The sequence below is a fragment of the Candoia aspera genome, chromosome 2, assembly GCF_035149785.1.
Source record: "Candoia aspera isolate rCanAsp1 chromosome 2, rCanAsp1.hap2, whole genome shotgun sequence".
Lineage (NCBI taxonomy): Eukaryota > Metazoa > Chordata > Lepidosauria > Squamata > Boidae > Candoia > Candoia aspera.
The window spans coordinates 56,995,688-57,021,746 of NC_086154.1; the positions used below are offsets into that span (position 1 = coordinate 56,995,688).

Sequence of the window (26,059 nt, forward strand, 5' to 3'; positions counted from 1 at the left end):
AAGGTAACGGCATTCCGAGTCGTCATGCTGGCCACATGACCCGGAAGTGTCTATGACAACGCCGGCTCCAAGGCTTAGAAACGGAGATGAGCACCGCCCCCTAGAGTCGGATTCGACTGGACTTTACATCAAGGGAAACCTTTACCCTTTACCTAAAGGCAGAACAGTGCTTTTTCGTCTTAGAGAAATATTCCTTGGCATATTTTCTGTCTATTCTTTCTCTTTTATTAATGGGAATGATACGAAAAAGCTGAGCTTGAGAAGTGAGATACTGTGCTGTGCACAGGGAAGCCACTGGATGCTTCTGTTGCTCCAGGTTATCTGCCTTGTCTGAAAGATGCTCCCATAAAAGAGGCCTTTCCCAGCCATGTCAGAAGATGGCAGGCTGAACAGAGCCATTGCCATTGCGGTATGGCCCTTGCCTGGTATTAACGTTATCAGCTTACTCTCCCCACCTGAAAAAGAACAGAAATGCATCTTTTTACCTTCATCACATCACCATAACATTGGATTCCATCTCCTACATATCCTTCAGAGCAACGGCAAGCTTTTCCCCCAGTACTGAGAGACTGGCATACAGCCTGTTGAGTTATAAAAAAGACAACACTCAGCAGTAGGAAAGTAGTATCAAGAAAATAGGCAGAGCTTATTGTCACCTAGATAGGATGCTAAAGGCCTAATACAGAGTGGTACAGAGTGATATGAACCCCAGGGCTGTGTGCAGTCCCCAAAATCTTTGGTGTGGCCCCAGATAATTTCCAAAAGTTGTTACTACATTGTTAATTTTAATGGGACTAATGACAATTATTCTGTACATGTCTAGAGAATAATCATATAACTTCATTTCATCTTAATTAAATGAAACTGTAAATGAAACAAAATTGAAGTGAGTTCTTTGCCCTGGCTTCAGGAGTCTGCTTTGAGAAACACAACCTCTGCACAGTATCCAAAAACCAGTTGAGGCCCTCAGACCAAGTAATGGGCTAGATCTTTAAAAGCAAACACTGTTTCATCTTCTGGGTTTCTGTGCTAAAGCAACCCATTTTCCCTTTGTGCAGGCTAAACTGCTTCATATTGCTTTGTGAGAGCAGAACAGAAGCATTTGAACAGGTATGAACAAATGCATCCATAGTTGCTTTTGGTCTCATTTTTCCCATTCTAACTCTATTCTTCAAAACCTGTTATAAAAAATAGTAGAGTTTCGTGTTTTTCCTGATATAAGGATTTTTGCATGCAACTATGCAAAATACCTACATTTTTCTAATTGTTTTTCCTATAGTATTTTGTACATTTTATTATTAATACACATTGTTATGCTTACTTTAATAAATGCACTTTTTATCTGAAGGACTTCTTTCCACTATTCTGGAAAGATTACTAAACAGTAAGGTAATTTTGATTAAAATACAATACTAATTCATTTGGAAAGTATGACCTAAATGAAATATATCCCTACAGATGTTTAAATGAAATTATGAATCAAATGAAATCTACCCATACAGATTTTTTTTTAATTCCACAACACTACTTTCAGATCTGTTTTTTAAGAAAGGATTATTTCAAAAACCTAAAACATTTGGTTGAAGGGAAGGCTGAGACTAAAGGAGTTATGATGCATATAATAGAAGTGTTGTATCCCTCATATTACTTCCAGCTCTTAAAACCTGCTGAAACTCACATGGGTGGCTCTTGTTTCAGCCAAACCCTAGCTTCCCCAATTCTGTGCCTTTTATACCTGTTGGATGACTCCTGTCACACCAATTATTGTGGCTGTTAGCCAGGGGATCTAGAGGGCAACACATCTAAGAGATATTAAACAGGGAAGGCTGTCCTAGATTATTCCCATGTCTTACCAGTTCATGGCAGCCACCATTGTCCATCATACAAGGGTCAATCTTATCACAGTTGTAACCATCACCCTCATAGCCTTTCTTGCACATGCAGCTGCTCTAAAAATTGAAAGAGCAGGCACATTAGTTCCTATCCAGTAATACTAATTTTCCAGGAAAAAGAAAAAGCTCTCATTTTAAGCTCTGTTTAATAGCTTCTGGAAATGATGGGGGGGGGGGGGGAAGAAAGCCTGTTACTGATATATTTATATCTTGAAATTTGGAATCAACCTAAATAGAAACATTCTGGATTTGTCACATGCAAGATTAGATAACAGTAGGCAGCCAGCAATCCTCCAGGTAGTCTGAGCTACAACTTCCAAAGCCCTTTCCCATTGATGTCAATAATAACAACAATAGCTCTATCTGAGGACAATTCCCCCAAGATGGAAGTAGATCTGGTGATCCTGCAGTCATTTACACCCATTGAGACTAGCACAGCCCTTGGTTCAGAATCAGTTCCTGAATCCTTGGACCCTCTCCCAGGACTCTGATTTAGATTCTCCAGTGCAGTCATCTAGCCTATGCAAACTGTGATGACAGCAGCAGCATCAGATAGAATATTGGAAAGCTGAGAGACCCAGCGTGTTTGCTTGTAATCAAGGCCACCTTAGAATCCACTCAAATATGGCCCAATGTGCCAGGATAACTGTCCAACCAAATCAGGCTTAATAAGCACCACCTGCGTGAAGACTGTTAACTTAGTATTCCTTGATCGCCTTGCAGATGTGCCAGGTTTAACAAGAACCAGCTGTGTAAGCATGGGCCAGGCATGGTCTCTAGTATAAAACTCCCTGTTTGAGAATAGCCCCTTGCTGGAAATAGTTTGTTCCTTGTGGGCTTGTGCAGTTGGTGATCCCCATATCTTAAACCCAGACAGACCTGTGTACTGTATTGACTCTGGGCTGCCTAGACCATCAACTTTACTCTCTTCTGTTTGCTTTTTTTGGAATCTTAACTTAGACTAGCTCTAGTGTAGCTTTTAACTTCTAGACTGACTTACTGGTTATACTTTTGCATTTTGTGTGGCCATGAGTAATCCTTCAGGGGAATTAGACCAAACAAATATTTTCCTGGAATTGTGCAGCAAAGGGCAACCATGTGATCCTGGGGAAAGGCAGGGCTACTTTAAGGAGCTACAAATTCTCACTTGTATTGTTCCATTCAGCGCAACTGCATAGAGCTTGAAAATGTTAAATTCTATGGCCTGCAGCCACTTTAAATATATGATACTATGATACAAACAAGCACAAGCCTCACCATTATTTAACAAACCCAAGAGACATAGATCCTTTTTAGCAAGAGAGCACAGAATAACAATACCTGTCCAGGGCCAATGTAACTACAATCCGCATTGAGGTGGCAGCCTCCTCTGGTCTCAGTTACACAATTGTCTATGGCGACACAAACTTTTCCATCCCCAGTCCAACCCCGGATGCACTGACAGCTGACTGTGCCAGGACCCGTACTGGTACATGTAGCCTGGTAAGAAATGGAAAAACAAGATAAGCAAGTGCCACCAGCATCTTTTGCAAGCGAATGAGAGAAGGGTGTTTCTCTCTCAGGGTTAATAAGGGCATTTTTGCACTTTCCATTTAAGCTATTCTTGTCCTGTGCTCATGCCATTTTGACTCTAAGCCATCTTAAGAAAATCCTGTCCCCGCTGAGATATTTTGGCAACAACTTGCAAGTTATTTGGTCTGGACTGTGGGCTATCACATCCTCTTGATGGATAATTCCCCTGTTGCCGTGTCTCAGGAAAGCACTTTCCTTCCTATGGGCAGGTCTTTTGGGATATATATAATTGTGTTGGTGGGGGGGGTGCACATGCACAAACACACACATATATATCTTACATGCATAAAGTTAAGTTTCATATACATTTGTATAGATAGACAGGCACAAGGTTAAAGGATCAACATGCAGATACAAAACAAGCAGAACACATTTCTCTTGTTCCACAATGCACTCTAGTAGGTTCTAAACTTCCCTTTACCAACAGTGCTGAACTAGCAGAGTGGTTAAGATCTTTGCTTAGCACAGCAAAGGTTGCAGTTTGAAACTTGGTAGAAACATGTCAGGGTTTTTTTAATTTATGTATTTTCTATCCCACCTTTATTATTTTTATTACATTTCTTTTCTTGATTAGGTGGTTTTCCCCCTCAGCTTTTTAAAACAATAAGTCTAGGGGCTTACTGTTTTAGCAAATTTCTAGTCATTTAGGATAGAAGAATTTCACCTCCAGCTCTCAAATAGCCCAACTTTTTTTTTTCAGTACAAACTCGATCCCAGCAGAAGCTGGATTCTCGGGCAGCCGGCTCAGGTCGGCTCAGCCTTCCATCCTTCCGAGGTCGGTAAAATGAATACCCAGCTTGCTGGGGAAGGTGACGACTGGGGGAGTCAATGGCAAACCACCCCACTATAGTCTGCCAAGAAAACATTGCAAAAGTGGCATCCCCCCAAAGGGTCAGACATGACTCAGTGCTTGTACAGGGGACCTTTCACCTCACACAAAGGAATTGGATTGCAGCCTCCAGTTTGGGTGAAAATTAGAATTATCCTGACATGCAGTTGTAACCACTGGGGGTTTATTCTAAAGCATCCTTTATCTGGATTAATCTGAAAGAAGACTTAGGTTAGTAAACAAGAAAATGCTCACCCACTTACATTTTCTGAACATCCTCCCCGTCCTGGCTTGCTACAGGCATCAATAGGCTTGCAGGAAAACCCATCTCCTTCATATCCATCAAGACAGACACACCTAGAAGATAGGCAGAGAGAGCAGCTCATTAAAGCTGGGTTGCCTACTAACTGCATACTCATTCAGATTAAAGTAATTACAAGAAAATCTCATTTTAATGGACTAATTGGGGGAAGGCATGTTTGTTATTTATGAATGTCCAGTAAATCAGACAGTATGTTATCATGCTAATTATGACACTTGAATGATGACAGCAAATGTCATTTGCAACAGATTGTGTCATTTGCATATTTTATTAGATTTGCATAATGACATCATTGCGCAAATGCCATATATTGTAGCGGAATTTGGTCCATTGTATGCAAAGGTCCACTGAATTGAGGTTTCACCATAGTTTCAAATGTCTGGAATCAATCAGAGTACCTGTATCTTTCAAATATAGTGATTGGATTCACACATTGCACTGAACTATGCTTTGCTTGACCACGGTTCATTAAAACACAATTAGCTGGGTTTATATGATATCCTAAAAGCAAATACCAAAGCAATACCAAAGTATATTAGGGCTTAGCATGATGTGGGAATCAAAACAATAGCTATGTTCCCCTGGATCTAAGGAACAGTGTTGCCTTCTCTTCTTTCCGTCATCTAAAAGCCATTTACAAAGCTGTTTTTCATCGAAGTGGAAAAGTAAAAAAATTGGGCAATCCTAAGCATTTTTACTGCACAGTAGAAGAAATCCCATTGAATTTAGTGGGTCATGCTCCAAAGAAGGATGTTTAGGAACATCCAAATGGAATTAATGGACTGTTCTGTTGTGTTCCTCACTTTTACCAAAGTTGTTTTTCAAAGGATAGAAGGAGGTATTACATTTTCATGCCTTAAAGCTTCCATACACTTCTTTTAGGCAAGAGATTAAATATGAAGCTATGGCTGCAGAGGCTTTATGCCTTTCCCCTTCAAACAGAGTAAGGATTCTGATCCCAGACCCACCTTACAGCGCCATTCAGAGTACAGGTTGCATGGACATGGCAGTTGACAGCGGCATCAACAGATCCACAATTGTGAGTATGTGTGTCACAAAATTCCCCAGTGTAGCCAGTCATACACGTCCCTGCCTGGCACACACCCCTGCTTCCTGGTCTGTTGTCACAAATTCCATGGAGGCAGCCACAATCTTCCATTATGGGTAGAGAAGAGAGAGAGACCTCAATCAACATTATGACATTCAGATTTTAATTGTGGGATTTCCTGAATCCCTTTAATGAAATTTAATCCATGGGGTGGCTTGGGGCTCCCTTTCAGCTTTGTGGTGCTGACCATAAAAGATGGAGGATTAGTGTGGGCCAAAATATTGCATAAAAAGAGGTAACTTCTGGCACTCCTTAGGGAAGGGCAGCAAATTATTGAGTTGTCCATTATTATTTTATTGGTTTTTTACTTCCAGGCAGGGGAAGCTTGTGGCACCCTTTCCTTTTCCTCTTCTCTCCAGCACCAGAATAAATTTACCAGGCTTGGGTATTATGGACCTGGGTGCAGAAGGAAGGGTGCCATTTCTAGCTCTGCTTCAAGCAGCCAAATCTCTCCCCTTAGCTCAGCTCCTTCCTGCTTGATTTGCGTCCCAGACCTTCATTGCAGTTCTCCCCGTGCTTGTTCGGGTTTGAGCAGATGTGGCAGGCAATTCCTTTGAAGCCATCGTGGCAGTTGCATTGACCATTTCCGTGAATCCCGTCATTACACTGAGGGGAAAACCAAATGCCAATGGGATGTTACGGGAGGCCACTTGCTCTTTCTATCAGCTTACTGCAAGGCCATTCTCCTGACCTAGTCAAGCCTCACTACTAAATTACTGTGTAATTTATAAACTACCATGTAATTTATAAATTTTTATTACCGCCCAGAGTCCCTCCTTTGGGGGGAGATGGGTGGTACTAAAAATTTGAGATATATATATATATATATATATATATATATATATATATATATATATATATAAATTGATATAGATAGATAGATAGACAGACAGACAGATAGATAGATAAATGTATTCTTAATGTAGCCGTATATATTAAATTCTTCTGGGGCTGCAGCAATGACATTTGTCTTCAATCAAATCTGTTCTTCTACAACTTTCTCTTTTCTTCTCTGATCTTTGCAAAGTTCAACCGCATATATCTGCAAGTTTCCTGCAACTGTTGTTTTCCCCTAACACTTATTTAATACATGGCTAAGAATTCTGTGCCACTTTGTTGAGCCCCAGACAGCTGGGCAAGATCAAGGAAGCAGAAGCTACACAGACTTCAGAAAAGGACCTTTAATGCTTGTCTGGGATAAATTTAGAATCTTGGAAACTATAACAAGAACTTCCCAGCCTCATTTATAGTGAGTTCATCAAGGCGGAGTCTCTTTGAATGCTTTAAAATGCTTTCTCCCCAGATTTCTTTTCATCTGAGCTAAGGTGCTGTTTATGAGATAAGCTGTCAACTGACTCATCCACTATTCTCCCTTGATGGTTTACATCTGTGCTCTCATTAGTCCTTGCCCAGCCTCCCATCCCTCACACACTTACGTTTCCTTTGCCGTAGCATGGATTGGTGTATCCACCAGGACATGGGCTGCAGGAAGGACCAAAGAACCCTTTGCAGCATCCAGGTATCTTTTAAATAAATACACAACAGCAAATAATGAAAAAAAAGTGTTCAATGTGCCATTCTTCTTCCCTTTTCAAGGTATAGCTACACCTTCCCACTGTCCCCTCCCTGACAGAGAGACTCAAGGGAAGAAAGGTCTTGTGTTTGCTTTTATCTTACCTTAATAAAGAGGCCCATATTCTTTATCAAAGGACTGTTTAAGTAACAAAGGGAACTTTTGTCTGGGCAGGGAGGAGAACAAGTGAGGAAATATTGGCCCAGAAACAGCCTCTGGGACTCTCTGAATCTGTGAACTAACCTCTGGCAAAATGCGAGGCAGCTATCCCAAATTCTCTGACAATATCTCATACACACTATGTGGTCAAGATGGTGGTTGTGAAGGTGCAACTGAAGCTCTGCCCATTTTTACTGTGCAATGCACACCCTGAAGACACCCCTGATCTCATGGGGCAGGGAGGGGAGAACTTCCTTTTGCTATGTTTCTTGTATGTATAAATATGTGTGTTGTGTGTGTGAGAGTGTGTGTGTGTGCATTTATGTGAACAAGAAAGAGCTCAGTGTTCACACTTGAATCTTTATATATCTAAAGCAGCTTCAGCCACACAAAATAGGAGGAGGTGAACAGACTTGGGGGAGCCTTAATCTTCGAATAAGTATTTAAAAAATACATTTTATGTTGCAAACCAGATACAGGTAAATGAGGACTAACACTGGGCATGAAATGCTGACTGAATATTGGGGAGGGTGCAGAAAAGAGGAGAAACTGGAAACAGAATATTCTAAAAGATAGCATGACTGGTTATGAGATATGCGTGTGTGCGTGTATGATATAATACGCTAAATAGAAGTGCTCCACATTACAAGACACTGTCCATTTCTAAGAGTCAAATGTTCTCTGTATTGATCTTCACAGACTTACCATTAGCATGGTGAGAATTTGAACACATTCAATACATAAAAGTTCCATTCCTGAAAGGATTACCACAAGAAAAGGAAAGTGAATGGTGACACAGCAGTGTTAGGTCCTGCTCCTGTAAAATGATTGGCGCCATCATAGGCAACTTTCCATTCACTTAACTATATTCATACTGATGATTGCCAACTCACAGGCATCCCTACTAGTGAGCTACAATATCTTCTACAGTCATCCAACCATCACTGTGCTGATACAACAGTGATGAGTAAAGGATATATGTCCTCAACAATGGTGAAGAAATGGTGGTAGAATGAATTGTGATGAATAGTTTGTGAATGGATGGAAATTGACAGTGGGGATGCTTCACCTTAGAGTAAAAAGTGTCCAGATGAGCATTTTCTTAATTTTATTTCATTCGATTTCGGTGCCACCTAACTCCGGATGGATTCTGGGCAACTCACAGTATAAAAAAAAAGCAAGGTAAAAAAAAATGGAACCCAGTAGACAAGATGAAACGTGCGGCCACATATAGACATGTAGACCGTCACCAGTGAACAATAGATTACTAAGCTCCTAGTCCAAGAGCATGTTTCATAGATGGCAAATAGGAGGTAATCCAAGGTTTGGCAAGGAGTCTACTGAATAAATTTTGGAATGATGGAAACATGACATTTCATAATAAATACTCCCTGCTGGTACCTTACACCTACCACAATAGTTTGATTGCAGTATCTCTGGCAACCCTTCTTCAGAACATTCAAACCAAATGGATCATGAGTATAAACACACTCTGCTGAAAAAGCCTTGTCTTCCTTTGGAAGCAAAATGGATTATAGTTAAAAAAACATGTTTCATATATGTTTCATGTTTTCACATATGTTCCATAAGCTCTTGCCAGCCAATGAATGTTCAAAGAGGGGCAAAGTCAGAGGGAGGACTACAAAACAGGAAAAGCCACAAAACAGCTTTCCCTCTGACAAAGAGCAATCGTGCTTTTCAAGGTAGCCCTCTAGTTCACCTCACAAAGAGACAGAACAAGGAAGACACAACAGAAATTGTGTTGCAAGCAAGTTTTTTTGATTAGGAGCCAACACATCACAAGGCAGTCATCTGTTCTGGATAGAGATAGGGAAGAAGGCAGATGTCATTCTGTAAGCAATTTTAGAGAACTTTGGAGAATTCCATTGTAAACAATGGTCAAGACTCACTTATTTCAGAGGGACAGAACAACAGAGGTTTCAACATAATTTTGTATTCTGTTTTTTAAGTACCCAACTTCAGAAAACCTTGAATGAGAACTCTTTTTTTCCCCCTTTTTAAGTTAGGAGCACTTCAAGTAATGACCAGGGCTTGCTCTAAAGAACTGAAATATCTAGTATGCCAGCAGCAGTCAATTCACTGTCAAGCATGTTCCATAAAATGGTACTTTGCAGATACAATGGCTCTTAGAAATATGTATTTGCAACTTCCACAGCATACAGGCTTGCTCAGTTGTCCTCATGTACTCTGATACTGTTGAAATACAACTAGCATACAGTAACAGCAATTCATGTTTGTATTTCATAGTCCTTGGAAATCACTATTGTCCCAGTTGCTGTAGTCAACCAGCATGCTGTTCCAGAACTGATGGAGAAGCTAGAAGAGCAATGGCAAGAGGACTGAAATGCAACAACTAAACATGAACAAACAAAATAAAAGGCAGTTCAAATATGCTTAAAATAATTTGGATTCCCTCCAGCTGACACCAGCCAAAGTGGACCTTTTCAAGCCTCTATTAACTTGGCCTCAAAGATGCCAATGCAGAAAAAAGGCTGGGTGCCTGGTTCTGCCCTGTACTGATTTTGATAAACGTGGTTTTTTATTTCCTTCCTGGTTTGTTTATATAATTCTGGGTATCTGTTGAATATCTATCTCTCATCTAGAATTACAGTTGAAAGGTAGAGGGCTGACTTCACCGAAAGTATCAGAATCTGGAAGGTTTGAAAGGCTGCATATAGAAGTCATGACAGCTAACATTCATGCTATGCATTTGCATTGTATGATTAATGTTTCCTGTGACAGGGGCATAAGAGGCAGCTACCCACACACAGCACAACCTCCACAAAGAAAAATCAGGGCCAGTTACCATAATGTTGCCATCAGGAGGACAAACGCTGCTATTAAGGAGCTCACAATCCACACAAGATCCCTGTAATAAAAGCCAAGGATAAGAAGTAATTACTTAATACAAAAGGATGCTAAATAACAGAAACAGATTCTCCATGCCCTTATTACTGCCAGAAGATTAGTTCTCCAAGACGGGAAAGACAAATGTATGGCCTCAATTACCCAGTGGATTGAAGGATTGATATTACTTGCATCTGACAAACAAGTTGTCTACACACATAGATTATGCATGGATGATTACAATGAAAAATGGTTATCTTTGAATGAAACTGTTATGTAAAAATGTATATGTGTACATCTATATATGCAAGAGAAGCCCTTATATACAGTATATAATTTATTTGGTTGTAATTGCATTGCTTTCTCTCCCTCTCTCTCATTCTCTCTTTTTGTTATTTTTAAACATTTTTATTTTACTTTTTTTCTCTCTATCTTGTTCTATTAAAGAAATAAAGCAAAAAAAATCAAAACAATCCTAACGCCAGTGAAAAACCCCTACCCCATCCCACCTCATCCATCAGAATTTCACTAAATGTTTTTTCATTGGAGAAAGGAAATGAGTTTCTTCAGGCAGGATGAATGGCCAAAAAAAACGCTGAGGAAATATTCAGCACAGCACTATAACAAAAAAAGAAGCCACTTGTTTCCTACTAAGCATATTTTTAATGCAATTTCACCATCTTTCTTTCTGCTGCTTAAATCGTAGTTAATGCCTTAAAGATTGTACTCTCCTTTTATAGCCCATATGTAACACCAGATGAGAATTGTTCCAATATTTTTTTAAAAAATAAATCTGTCCCATAGCATCTGCTAGTGCAGCTGCAATGGCTGCTACAGTGACCACGTAAGATCAGTGCCTAGAAGCCTATTTGCTTCTCTATGTAAGCAACAGGAAGCAGATGTTCTGCGAAAGGTGCTGAATCCTCACCAGGTCAACAGGCAGAGGCTGAGTCAACAGGAAAGCCTAGTTCTCACAGGAAATGCAATATGATGGCCTCTGAAGAGCCAAACTGCTTTCGAGGTTAAAAATAGCCTGGGTATAATATGTACATAGACAAGCATTTGTCATCTTTTAGACTTGGAGTAAAGGGAGGAAATTAATGGGAAAAGAGCTGAATTTGCAGAAAAGGTACAAGGAGGAAATGTCTGCTGGGGTTGGACTGGTTGGTCCACAAGTCACCATCTCATAACAGGGGAACAAATTGGGTTTGTATTGAAAGAATGGAGCCTTTTCCCATCACCCTAGAACTTTCCATCTAACATATGGGAGGAAAGCATACAAGATAAAGAGAAAAGTGGACATCCTTGGCTTACCTCCAAAACTTTATAATGTATTTCATTGCACTTCTGTGGCAGAATCGGCAGTATTGACGGAGGAATCAAAATGCCATCCAATGTATGAATAATACCATTTGATGCCATAATATCCCCTTTGACTATTGCAACCTTGGAATCATCCAGCAGAATCCTTCCCTGAGTAAAAAAAAAAAAAAGTATCTGCTCACCACATTGCTAGAAGTCACTGAGACAGATCTATGCAAGGTAGACCCTGTTCAAGGTATTGGTGTAATTGCTTCAAAGTAGAAAAATGGAAAATATCTCCTCAGTCCTGGAGGGAGCTATGCATAAGGAGAATTTGTACATAAACCTGCTAGCTACTGTCCCTAGAATGTAGTCAAAATCATGGGCAACTTCTACAGTTTCCTATCAAACTGGACAGTAATATTCTATGAATTTCAGTGTACATTGTAACAGTACTTACATCGTTACTGATCTCAATCTTCAGCAGTTGGTTTGCCATGGTCAGAATATGTGGCATCATCATTAGTTTTTCCACATAGACCTGGAAAACATTTTATTTATATATATGTGTGTATTTGATTTATACAGCCACCCATCTCACATACAACTGTCATTCTCAGGCACTGAGGCTTCAGACCAATATGTTCCATTCATGAGCTACTTTTATTTGGCCCAGAGAAACGCTTGGCTTTCTGGAGGGGCATGGCTACTTTCTCACTGGAGGTGCATCTGGGTGAAGTTCTTATGGTGCAGGCACAAATCTTTCCCTGGCGCCATGGTCCTGATCCAGATAGGGCTCCGTCCATGGTCACGTGCAGCCTCTTGCACTTTTACTGAAATTATGTCTCATCGACAACAGTGAGATTTACTTGGGAATAAATATAAAGAGGATCTAATTATAATTTTAAACTGAAAATTACAGGATTAAGTAGACAATTTCTAAGACCAGTGTTAGCATAGCATAAATAAATGGAGAATGCAAGTGTTAACTTGAGCCATGACATCATCCTTGGAAATAGATGTGCTGGAATATGTGTTTATGACCAATTATGATATAACTGGCCTAAAGAATGCTTTCCCAGGAAATGGGCAGCTACTTTTTGCAAATTTATAGGGAGGCAAGTCTTGTTTTTATAAAGGGTGCTTACAAATTGCTTGCAATTACTTCCAATGGAAAGTATACTCAAGCAAATAAAGAATCTAGCTCTTACGTATGTGTGATCACACTTCAAATCCAATAAAACTTTTATCCATATAAGACATATTAAATGGTCTGAGAGTATCTGATGCCGTAACATGGTTTACAAATGGACATGAGAAGCTTTTGCCTGGGAGAATTATTTAAGATTAAGATCCACATTTAAAATTAAACAAATGAGCCACAAACAGGGGTTTCTAACTGGGCACAATCAGAAGCCCCCGCTTGTTTCTATTTGTTTTAAACCAACAAATTTAGTTTAACAATTATAAATCACTGCCTCTTTTGGCATGTCCTAAACAGCATGCTTGCTCCTATTGTTCTATTTGTATTGTGCTAGTTGCCTAGAGAAAGGGAACTAGCCTCCATCAGTACATAGGCCTTCAGGCGAACTTCTGGTCCAGGGTTTCTCAACCTTGGCAACATTAAGAAGTGTGGACTTCAACTCCCAGAATTCCCTAGCCAGCCGTGGGAGGGGAGTTGAAGTCCACACATCTTAGTTGCCAAGGTTGAGAAACCCTGCTCTTGTCCATTTGCATTTCCTCTTCACCAGTCCAGAGCCTTGGCAAGGAGCAAATTACTTGTAAAAGTGATGAAATTAACTTGAAAAGCAAAAACAGCCTTACCGCTGCTGTGGGAAAGATATGATGTTTCACAAGTTCCTGAAGCTTATTTATGCCCTGGAACAGGAAAAAAGCAATTACATACTATCCTTAGACATTATGCATAATGGATGCTGATTGCATAAGAGAGTGTAAATAACAATCTCTTGTCCATGCAAATTATATTTCAAAATCAGAATTTCTTCCTGAAGGACAGCATGATTTGTACAAATATGCCAAATTAACTTTTCACTCTAAACAGTTTGAATTTTAGCAGAAAATTTATGTATCTAATCCGGCCTTTCTCAACCTTTTGACCCTGGAGGAACCCTTGAAATATTTTTCAGGCCTCGGGGAACCCCTGCATTCAGGCTCAAATGTAGGCCAGAAGTTACAAAATTATTACATTCGTTTCATGGGTAGCCCTGTATATATGTACTAACAGGGTAACTTACCACTTTAATGTGAAGTTGCTGGAATTTGAAACAATTTTTTAAATAAATTGTGCTTTCCCAGGGAATCCCTAGTGACCTCTCATGTAACCCTAGGGTTCCACAGAACCCTGGTTGAGAAACCCTGATCTAATATATCTATCTATGTATTGATATAAATAAATGCTGCAAACAGGTAATCTTAATAGCACTCTTGTGGGTAAGGGGAGAAGTGGGTGGCAAAAAAAAAGAACAAGAAGGAATTTTGCATTGGCCAATGCAAAGAGGATAAAAGAGTGATAACATGAAAATTAGAAGCTGCAGAAATGTGTCTAACATAGAAGGTTAATTCTTCACCCTATAAAGATCCAATCTTACTTATTATCAATCATTCTTCCACTACTCTGCAACCAGATTCTGGCTTTCCCATTTCAATTTAAATAAAACCCAAAACTCTAGATTGCTGTGTTCTAAACCAGATCCTAGATTTGCATCTGCTTGTAATAAAAACAGTGTTACTTGAGACTAAGTCAGGGAAAAAGCATGTTTATTTTATTTAAAGTTATGCTTTGCCATTCTGCTCAATGTTACAGAGGAATGCATACATGCTGACTCTTAGTTTACATAATCAGGAGCTTATGCCTTTTAATAAAATGTGTTAGTCAGAAAAGATGTGACCAAATTCCTGATTTTTTGCCACCATAAACTAACATGGCTCTTCCCCCCACCCAACTTCTCAATTCATATGCAATTTTATCTTTGTAGTTTATTCTTCTGCTGATATTATCCTGGCAATTCATTTTAATGCAGAAAAAGCAGCAGAGACAGAGACCTCAAAGACTGCTGAAAGCAAGAATACTAACCTGAAGGACCTCAGAATTATTATGACTTTCCTCCACCAATTACATTGAAGAGATCCATGTGCTTCCTCCATTCATTAGATGAATGTTTCTCAATCTCAGCATCTTTAAGATGGATGGACTTCAACTCCCAGAATTCTCCAGCCAGCATGAAGTCCATCCTTCTTAAAGTTGCTGAGGTTGAGAAACACTGTTTTAAGGCCTTAAGAAATGCTGACAGGGTCAGGCAGAATCTGATCTCTTGGAGGATGATGTTCCAAAGGGCAGGCAGCACTACAGAAAAAAATCTTCCTCCCAGGCCCTACCAGATGGCATTCCTTAGCAGACAGAATCCAGAGCATCAACTACACAGTCCTTGTGACCTCAGCTTTTATATTATTCAGTCAATCAGTCTGAATTCAATAATGTCATCAGGAACATTCGTGAGCTTTCCTTTTATTTCCCTGGAACAAACTACTGACATCTTCATCCTGTCTTATCTTGAGCCCAATCTCAAAGCCACTGATTACATTGTACTCTTTGTTTCAAGCATAACACCTTCAGTTCTCTGCACTCTTCGGTTTTCTTCTTTTCTTGTTTGAGCTCCCAATATATTTTAGTCTTTCAGCTCAGCTCCAAGATTGACCTGTAAGACTGTTGCTTTTGATCCTTTTCTAGAATAGTTTTTGTAACGTTTTCGTATCTACTCCACATTTTCAGGGCCAGAATCCAGGGCAAATGTGAAAAGCCTGCATTGAAAGACCTGAATTGGTGCCAATCAATTTTCAGTCACTATCTGAGCTGCTGAGTTTTACTTCCAAGGTTCCAAATAGCTTAAGGCTTAGGTAGTCTCATCTGACAGACTACCTATGAACCTATCTGGGTATTAAGATACAGATCTCTTAAAACCCTGTTAAAGATACCCACACTTTCAGAGGCCCTTCTTCAGCATGTGGAAGATGCCACTTCCTGTGTTACTCTCAAACTACAGAACAGTCTCCCTTGGGAGTCGCAGTTAGCCTTAGTAAAACTTCGGATTAAAACGGTTGATAGATGTAATTATTCTCCACTGTAGCAATTCCCATATCTTTCTATGCATTTGCATTTATGTTAGTTCATATATGTATGTAATAAGCATATCAGAAGACATAGTAACATTAAAATCTATCTCTCTATATAAAACTTCCAGTAGATAGTTCACATTAGAATATTTAAATTCTGTAATGAACAGCAGCATTCAATTGCATAAGAACAGATACAGGACAAAATAAAAACCCATATTTACAATAATGGCTTACGGAACAAGCTATAAGTTAAAGATTTTCTAGAATGTCGCCCTTAAGAAGGCATATCATAGAACAATCATTCTTATGATTGCCCTCATTTACTAACACTTCTGATATTGGAAAGACAAAACAATTGGCTATATGAACAATCCATGAGTCTGATCAAAATGAAAACTTATATGTCCTTATGATAATCCTCAAACTAACTGACAAAGTCTGTCTCACCTCTGTGAAGAGATAAATTAGTCTTCCATCTCTTAATTTATCCACTGCTTCATTACTTGGTACAAACACAGTAAAAAATCCAGGATCATCCAAAATTGATGGAAGGCCACAATTCTGCAAAATATTAAGCACCATGGGCATAAATAACTCTAGTGTAAATTGTTTAATTAGCAAAGTAAATATTTCTGGGTGTGAATTATGCTAAACTGCTAAATCACAGAAACCAATTACTCCCAGCATTCTTGATAAAGATCTAGTCCAGCCAAACTAAAGTCCTACTGAAATGGTCAAATAATTTCTGTAGCTCACTAAGGATTACTGATTTCAACAGGATTTGGTGTGAAGAACTTTATTTGAAAATGATCCAATGATAGATCAATTCAGAGGTTCATAAACAATGGATAGGAGGACCATTTGAAGAAAAGAAACCCTGATCTTGTTTCTTGTGTGGAGAAAGGTTGAATCTCTTACTGCCCAACAGCCATATTATGGAAATGATCTGAAAACCATTCTTCATGAGATTTATTAATATTTTAATGACCTCCATTATCTACTACAGTACACCCAATTCTTCTTTTGCTCTCTTAAAAGGCAACACTTTTTCTGTATCCTAATTTGAGTCATAAAAATATTAAATGTTCAAAAAGCAAAACCTGCATTTTTCCCAATCTAAAAAAGAAGCTGCAGTATCAGTGTTCATTTTCTGCAGGCCAGAATATGGGAGAGATACTCACTTCTAATATAGTTTCAAATCTGCTGGTGATCTCCATGGAAGCAAGAATTTCTGCAATTGTTTTCTGCAAAAACAGATAGACTAGAATGAGAAGTGGTGATATACCCAGAAAGTCATTTCAGTTTGAAACAGTATACTAATGAAATATATACAGCATGTGCAAACAAGTAATGGTAGATTTCTCTCCTCTTTCTACTGTGTGCCATAACTAATGTTATTTTGTACGGAAAGCCTTTGAATTCCACTCACAATGCTTCCCCTTCCACTGAGTTCAGTAGAATTTGCTCCTTAGTAACTATGATTAGAGCACAATCTAAGTTACTAAATATACATGTCTATGCATGCGAAGCATTTTCATTCTGCATTTCGAATATCTTAAATTCAAGGTGGCTTTCAAGATATGAACCAACACAGAGAATCTGAACCACAGGAAAAAAATGCACCGGAAATAATGGAAGTAGAATGAACATGGTGTTGTAATAGCCTATTGTATATACCCAGTTTCCTGTTTTGCAAATGTCTTGTAAAAAAGTGAACTATAAAAGATTTAAAAGAAAACTGATACAGAAAACAACAACTGATTGCTATCTGCAAATATCGTACTTCATGAAGATTCTCTGGAAATCTTCAGAGGACTTGATCCAGCAAAGAGTAATATAAGGTTGCTCTATCTCTGCATGCCCAAGTTTTTTTTTTTTAAAGATGAGTTAATAGAGATGTTAAGGAATGTTGAATCAAGCTCAGTTCCTGGTAACTATGGGGACACGTCCATGTTGGCTTCTTAGCAACAACGCCAAAGTGGTTTGCCATTGCCTTCTCCTGGGATGTTTTTTCAACTTTCCAGTAGAGTTAGCTGAGGGAAATTTTCACTTTTTGAGTCAGGAATAAGTAAATATACTATAGTCTGCCTATAAGGAAGTGTAGACAACTTGATGTTCCCAGATACATTCCATGGTGCCTGTGGTGGTCTCTCATGAAGGATACACAGGCTGCAAGTTTTCTCAGGATGAGAGCTTGTGGTCTCTCATGAAGAATGTAGGAAGAATGCACAGACACAACTTCCTCGGGATGAGAGCCCCGATTCAAGCCGTAAGCTCTCTTTTATTATTCCCCCAGCTAAGCAAGTGCACTAAAACAGTAATTCACATAGCAGAAGGCTGATTGGTCTAAATAGCAATGCATACCTCATGTAACCCCCCCCCCCCCATAGCCTCCTGGCACAGCTCAGGTTACAGCTCGTGTTGCCTTGTGAGGAAAGTTTTTGCTACAACCTTATCCACCATGGAAGTTCAAGGAAGGTTCAATGTAAATAAGCATCTCACACAGCTGTCGTGGTTTGCCAGCCAACAGCATAGCATACAATGCTCTCTACAGGTGCCCACTTTGGGGTCCAGTAGGCTTTTTATGGAGTTTCTTCCAACCAGAGAGTTATTTAGGAAGTTGGATGCTGCACAACAAAGCAGTAGCTTCCAATATCATATTTAGTACTTTTTGGGCTCACAAAGATGGCAGAAAACATTGCGAGATGGCTAACTCATTTTTTGTTCAGTGGGTATATTGACTCAGCACAGCAGCCATTTTATAAGTGCACCCATCACATTGTCTCCAAATTCCAAATCTGCCCCTGGCCAGTTTGGGGAAACTGGGGAAAAATGAGGTTCTAAGTGAAATATGCTTCCTGGTATATCTAATATTATGCAGTAGGGGTTGTGTGGAACTTTATATTGTCAAACCATCATATGAGTTCAGTGCTGTTTGGGGCTGCATTGGAGAAGCATGTTAATAGAAAAGCTTTAGATTAATCCTAGATCAGAGATACAATTGTGGCCTATACTTAAAAGGTAATTTGATTAAAGAATCATCCTCATATACTGCCCATGACTCTGTTTTCATAAGGAAAAAGAATACTCATCATACCTGAGCATTGACTTTGTCCATGGTGGCTGTTTTCCTTAGAGGGTTGACAAGATGTATAATGCCATTAACTGCTGGCAGATTGAAGTCCCTGATGTGATAGACTTTGTCTGGAGAATCTGAGTAACTGTACCTCACGGGAGCTACCTGGGAAAGCAATACAAGTTTATTCTGTGGTAAAGATTTCTCTATGGTTAAGTTTTATTATTGCTTTGACATTTGATTGCAATCATTCTAATACTTTTAAATGCAGTTACTGTTTTGAAGATCTAGTTGTTCTCCCAGCCTTGGGGACAGGTGATTGTGGAGTCCCCTTCTTGTTTTGCTTTGTTTTATAAATATACAATATATAAAATTTATATGGCTGCGCATCTCACAAAAAGTGACTCTGGGCGGCTTACAACAAGATATAAAACAATAAGTAAATCAAAAAACCAGTCATTAATTAAAAGGTTTAAAAAACCATAAAGCATACAGATGAGATGTTAACAGCAATAACGGAGCCACCTCAAGATCTCATCAGTCCCCTGGGACCCCCAGGCCTGATGACATAATGAGGTCTTGAGGGAGTTCTGGAAAGTAAGTAGGGATGTAGACTAGCCTCTTTGTGGTGCACCCCGGGCAATGTGACTTGTCACAGCTAAATAGTCTACACATCTGGCTGCGGGACCTCACAAGGATTTCCCAGCAAGAAAAAGCAGCATGGACACCGAACTGCTATGCCATATGATAAAAAAAAAAAAGTAGGGATGGTGCTAACCTCACTTCAGAGGGGAATGTTCCATAAGGCAGGTGCCACAGCAGAGAAGGCCCACCTCCTGCAACCTGCCAAGTGCAGTTCCCTAACAGACAGGACCTGCAGCATGCCTCTTCTGCTGGAACTGATGGGGTGGGCAGACGTAATCGAGGAGAGGCAGTCCCTCAAATAACTCGGCCCATGCCATGAAGGGCTTTAAAGGTCAAAAACAGCACCCTGAACTGGACCTGGAAGTAAACTGGCAACCAATGCAGCTCGCGGAGCAGAGGCATAACATGTGCTGTTCTAGAAGTATACATAACTGCCCGTGCCACTGCATTTTGCACCAGCTGAAGCTTCCAGATACTCTTCATGGGCAGCCCCATGTATAGCACATTACAGTAATTCAATGGGAGGTGACTGGGGCATGAGTGACTGTGAGCAGAACCACTTGATCTATGAATGGGCACGACTGGCACACAACACAAAGCTGTGCAAAGGCTCTCCTAGCCATGACTGCCACCTGCTCTTCGAGCAGGAGTCACAAGTCTAGGAGGACCCCTGATTGCACACCAGGTCTGTCTGGGGCAGTGAAACCCCATCCAGCATCAAAGATGGCATAGTCCTAGAACCAGCAGGCCCCAAAACCCAAAGCTACTCAGTCTTGCCAGAGTTCAGCTGAAGCCTGTTGTTCCCCATTCAGATCTTCGCAGCCTCCAGACACTGGGATAAGATGTTCATAGCATCACTTAATTTGCCAGAGGCAGAGATATATAGGTGGGTATCATCCACATACTGATGATACCTCACCCCATGGTGATGGATGAGCTTGCCCAGTGGCCTCATATAGATGTTGAATAGGAGAAGAGAGAGCACTGAACCCTGCAGCACCAACATAGTAGGGGCCGAGGGTGGGATCTCTCCCCCCACAATCAGCACCAACTGGAATCAACCCCTGAGAAAGGAGGTGAACCAACATAACACCATGCTGCCCACCCCCAATCCTCTGAGCTGATCCAGAAGAATACCAAGGTTGATGGTACAGAAAGCAGCAGAGAGGTCAAGTAGGGCAAAGATGAATGCACAACTCCCATCCTGCCCTCACCAGAGATCATCCAAAAGCAAGACTAATGTCTGTCCCATACCCAGGTCTGAATCTGTCAGCCTTCTCAGGTAGACCAGATAGGAAACACGACCAGATGAGCTAATTTATTTTATTGTAAGGCTACATTAACAGAATCTTGCAAGTCTGAAAGTACAAATTTCCTGCCATCTCCTTTACAGCTTGACAAGCTAGGGAGGGTCCCTTCTGAGCCTCCCATTATGCAGCTGCAGGCTATGCCCTCTATTATCTGACCGTTCCCTAGGCAGCATCTCTTTGCCCTGTCTTTCAAGCCTTTCTCACATATCATTACAGAATCCCAACTGAAAGATAATCCAGAAGGTTCTCCAAGTCCCCTCTATCCAATAGGGCACATGTGACCTGAAACAGGGCTACAGGATGGCTATCTGTGGATGCAATAAGGGCAGGGTAGTGCTGGTGCTTCGCCACCCTTACCACCACTAGGTAGGCTTTAATAGTGGTTCTAACCCATGTTCAGTCGAGTTCATCCTTTTTTGAATGCCAGGGATGCTCTAGATGTCACTTCTCTCATTTCATCTCCCTCAACTCCTCTACATACCTCAGGGAGTGACAGGATCCACAAGAGGTGAGAGGTTGCATAGGTGCGATCCGATCCAAAGCCTCAGTCACCCCCCTATTCTAAGTGGCGACCAAGGCTTCAGATGGACCATGCAGCAGATCAGCAGGAACAGCCCCCAGTTCCCTCTGAAATCCATGTGAAATCCCACCCATCAGGAGTAGGGGTGTAGTGGGTTTTGTATTTGGGATTTTATTTCTGTAAGCCACCCGGAGTCACTGTGAGTGAGTTGGGCAGCCATATAAATTGCATCAATCAATCAATCAATCAATCAATCAATCAATCAATCAATCTGTGTTCATCAGTTACTGGGGGGAGATCAATTTAATGGGTCCAGCCTCCCTGCAGTGGATAGTAGTGCTAGAGAACCCCATGGTAATCAGGACATGATCTGACCATGACAAGGGAGACTCCCCCAATTTCAGATCACATAGCCACTGCTCCAACAGGAACACCAGATCCACTGTGTGACCACTGTCCTGTGTCAGGTTCTAGATGACCTGGGATAGGTCCATGGCTGTCATGGTAGCCATGAACTCCTGAGCCACCTCAGAGCCACTCCTAGAGAAGGCAGATTGAAGTCCCCCAAGACCATAAATCTGGGGAACTCCACTGCCAACCCAGAAATGGAGTCAAGGAACTCAGGCAGGGAGGTTGCTGTGCAGCAGGGAGGCTGGTACAACAGCAACAATCCCAACTGATCCTTAGAGCCCAACTTAATGAACAGGGTCTCACATCCGGTGACCTGTGGAGCTTGAAAGCCGTAAGAGATTCCCGGATGAAAATTGCCACACCTCCACCCCTGCCTCAGGGTCTTGGCTGATGCCACACCTGAAAGCCAGCTGGGCATATCTCTGAAAGGGCCATGCCCCACCTTCCAGATCCAGCCAGGTCTTGGTAATGCATGCCAGTTCGGCCCTCTCATTGACAATTAGATTGTAGTTGAGGGAGGCTTTATTACAGACTTAAAAGCAGCAGCCCAAAACAGGGGCCTCTGAAGTTCTGCTGACTGGGTACAGGGGCTGATACCAGGGAGCTGGAATGCGAAACCAGTATAAGACAATGCCCTACATTCCCTGAGAGCAGCCTGCTCTTTTTCTCCCACCGTATCTCCCCATGGCCATCACCACCATAATACTTCAGCCCGTCCCTACTCCCTAAAAGCAGCACCATCCCCCAGTCCAAGCCCCCCAATTCCAGAGGTTGGGGAAACCTGGTGTCCTCCAGTCCATTCTCCCAGGGAGGGGAAGCCAGGCATCCTGAGGCACTTTAGCTTCACTAGCTCTCAGTGTGATCAGGGTACCCAGTGACCACCTCCCTGCTCCACCCATAAACATACAACACTCACACTCACAGGGTTCCCTCCCCTGCTGCTCTCACTAGCTGGTTAAGGGCTCCCAATCCATTCACCCCCAGCTCCACCAATCCTCTCCTCTGGCTCTCACCCAGAGGGAAGGGGGCAGGCTACAGTGGGAAACCCACAGTCCACAATTGTAGGCAACTTAACCGGTAGATGGAACCCAAAAAAGCACCCTTGCCTCCACCAAAAGTCCATGATGGAAGAGATGTCCAGCAAGGGGAGAGCTGTCCAAAGCAAAAAGTCTGCGGGGGGAGAGATGTCCACAGCAGAAAAAGCTGCACAGCACAAAACCGCCACAAAGTCTGTAAGGTCTACAAGCACGGCTACAAAATCCACAAACAAGCAGCAAATGTGATAGGCAGCAAATGTGGCCAATGCCGCAAGCACGACTTGTCTCCCAGCCTGCTCCTCTAGCCTGGACAGGTTCTCCAGCCACAGATTCTCAGCTGCAAATCTGCAACACGGCAACGCAGCAAGTGGCAGGCAGCAGGAGTGGCAGCAGGCAAGCAGCAACCAGGACAGTAACCGCAGGCAGCAAGCAGCAAACTTTAGATCTGATTTGTTCCAGTCTTGGTATGTTGTGTGTGTTGCTCTTCTTGTCAGCTGCGTTTCTTTTAATATGTTGGGTGCTAGTTGTAAGCCACTCAGCTACCCAGAGTTGTTTAGGAGTTGGGCAGCTTATTAAATAAATAAAGGGAAAATGTAAACAAATACTGTTTGCTTGCATTGGAAAACAAATGAAAAGCTAAAGATATATCAACATGTTTGATTTAAATCAGTGAAAAGTAATTGTGATACTGAGTAAAATATAAGACTAATCTTTAATAATTGTAGAGGAAAACATTGGACACCTTCCCTTGGGCTATTTAAAACTGACCTAAAACTTCCGTATGAAAAGGCAGGAAGGCAGGAAGGCAGGAAGGCAGGAAGGCAGGAAGGCAGGAAGGCAGGAAGGAAGGAAGGAAGGAAGGAAGGAAGGAAGGAAGGAAGGAAGGAAGGACAAACTTGTATCTTGAGCTATAGCTTAATTTTTAGAATCTCAAGTTTGTAAAAAGCATTTACCTGTTCATGAAATACCACTTTATGTCCAGATAATGTCCAAACGACCCCAGTCTTCCTCATATCGTTTATCAAGTGCTGCCCAGGTATTATATGCTCCCTGCATAATTTCTCTGCATATGTGACCTTTATAAAGAGAAGAGGAGGTATCAAAATCAAGAAGCATTACTCTGTATGCCGCATGTCCAGTATAATAACATTTCTAATTTCACTCTACAAAAATCTAATATGGTAATGTATTGTATTAGTTTTGTAAACATATCACGCTAGGGCATTATTTCTAATTTCCATGGAAAAATTAGGCCAAATAATTTATGATGACACATATTGGATCATTTCTGTATTTTTTTGCTTCTCTCTCCTTTAACACATGATTTTATTTCTTTTTTAAATAACACACCTAGACGACACATTACCTGACACCTGCATTCAAAGTTTTATGGTATTGTCCTTCTTTTCTTTAGATGAGTTTTGATGTCACTTTTTTTTGGTAATAAAATGTAATCTTAGCACCATGAATGTCTAGCATATACAAAATGCTATTGAAAGAGCAACCTTATACGTCAGCATTTCTTAAAATGTTATGACCCTGGGGGGTGGGGGCGGTGTCACAGGACAACAGATGGAGATTCACCTTCCTTGCCAATCCTTTCTGAGCAGGATTATCAGTTCCATAAAGCTTGTGTGTTCTTTTCATTTGGTATTTTTACCCAGTGTGTTTGCTCTTCAGAGAGAATTACAGTGGAGGGGAAGGGAAAGGGAGATGGATAATTGCTGCCCTGGGAAGAGGCAGCACTGAAAGCTACTGGCAGTGTTTTGCAAGCTGTAGCTTTTAAAGAGGAGTTTAAGAGAAGCTTATTCAAGGCAAGAAAACACCATTTTCTTCCCCTTCCTCTGATATTGGTAAATGAGGGTGACTCTCTTCAAATGAAACCCAGATTTCAGGGTTATGCAAAAATAAGCATGTTCATTGATTTGATGAGTTAATTATGTACCATCAAGTTAGTGTTGACTCTCAGTGACTACATAGATAGATTTTCTCCATGACGATCTATCCCTAACCTGGTCTTTCAGGTCTACCAAGGGTGTACTCATCGCCACTATAACTGAGTCTATCCACCTTGCTGCTAGTCATCCTCTTCTCATTCTTTCCATCTTTCCCAGCATTAGAGTCTTCTCTAGAAAGCTAGGTCTTCACATAATGTTCAAAGTAGGATAATCTGAGCCTGGTCATTTGTGCCTCAAGTGAGAACTCTGGTTTGATTTGTTTGATGATCTATTGATTTGTTTTCTTGGCTGTCCACAGTATTCTTGGGAGCCTTTTCCAACACCAAAGTTTCCATAGAGTGTCACAGGGAATACCATGACTTGCACTATTCTATCTTTGTAGCTATAGATGCATCATGGCATCTGAGTATCTTTTCCAAAGCCTTTATGGCTAATCTACCAAGTACAGGACACTGGCCTGCAGTGTATTTCTTGACTGCTTGTTTCTTTACTGTTGATGGGTGATCCTAAAACGCAGAAGCTATCCACCACTTTGATATTTTCATTGTCAGTTCTAAGGCTGATTGTCATACCTGTTTTCAATAGTTTGGTCTCCTTTATCTTTACAGTAACTTTAGTCACATTTTTTCCCTGTGTTCCTTGACTTTTATTACTAGAGCAGATTCTTTGCAATATTGGTTATCAGGGTAGCGTAATCAGCATAGCGCAGGTTATTGATGTTTCTTCCTCCAGTTTTAAAACCACACTCATCTTCTTCTAATCAAGCTTCCTTTCATGTATAATTAGCATATAGGTTGAATAAATAAAGGAAGAGTATACAGCCTTGTCTCACTCCTTTGCCAACCTGGAGCCAGTCTGTTTCACCAAGTTCTGGCCATAATGTGGCTTCCTGGCCTTTATATATCTTTCTCATGAGAAGAACAAGATGTTCTGGGATTCCCATTTTTCTGAGCACATTCCACAGCTTGATGTGATCAACACAATCAAAGGCCTTTCTATAATCTGTGAAGCATATAGTGATTTCTTTTTGATATTCTTTGGCTCTCTCAATTATCCTGCATGCATCAGCAATAAAAGCAAATTCATCCTTTCCATTAAAATATGATTTTACATTTTATTGGAATTTTTAATTTCTAAGGAAATAGTTTTATTTTATACAGTTGTTAAGGTTTCATAATTTTTAATCTGATATATAGATTAAAATTAAAAATTTAAAAGTATATAATGATCCAATGATATATTTATTTCTTACCCAACCCTGACACCATAAAGTTATTAGTGTTATTCATAAAGGGGGCAATACAAGTTTATTTTGGGGGATTCCTGTGTCATCAAACTTGAGA

At 40.7% G+C, this 26,059-nt stretch overlaps 1 protein-coding gene across 1 annotated transcript in view; it reads right to left on the reverse strand.

Moving 5' to 3' along the window:
- The window catches only part of STAB1 (stabilin 1), a 105,589-nt gene that overhangs the window by 53,589 nt on the left and 25,941 nt on the right, over positions 1-26,059 (reverse strand). Inside the window, exons 12-27 of the mRNA XM_063292860.1 lie at positions 23,712-23,834; positions 18,857-19,000; positions 16,941-17,003; positions 16,207-16,320; positions 13,450-13,503; positions 12,086-12,166; positions 11,638-11,796; positions 10,283-10,345; positions 8,868-8,969; positions 7,160-7,246; positions 6,218-6,329; positions 5,584-5,767; positions 4,557-4,650; positions 3,213-3,371; positions 1,854-1,949; positions 486-581 (exon numbers count right to left, since the gene is read on the reverse strand). Of these exons, the coding sequence (XP_063148930.1) occupies positions 486-581; positions 1,854-1,949; positions 3,213-3,371; positions 4,557-4,650; positions 5,584-5,767; positions 6,218-6,329; positions 7,160-7,246; positions 8,868-8,969; positions 10,283-10,345; positions 11,638-11,796; positions 12,086-12,166; positions 13,450-13,503; positions 16,207-16,320; positions 16,941-17,003; positions 18,857-19,000; positions 23,712-23,834 (1,731 nt within the window). The remainder of the gene's footprint in view (positions 1-485; positions 582-1,853; positions 1,950-3,212; positions 3,372-4,556; positions 4,651-5,583; positions 5,768-6,217; positions 6,330-7,159; positions 7,247-8,867; positions 8,970-10,282; positions 10,346-11,637; positions 11,797-12,085; positions 12,167-13,449; positions 13,504-16,206; positions 16,321-16,940; positions 17,004-18,856; positions 19,001-23,711; positions 23,835-26,059) is intronic.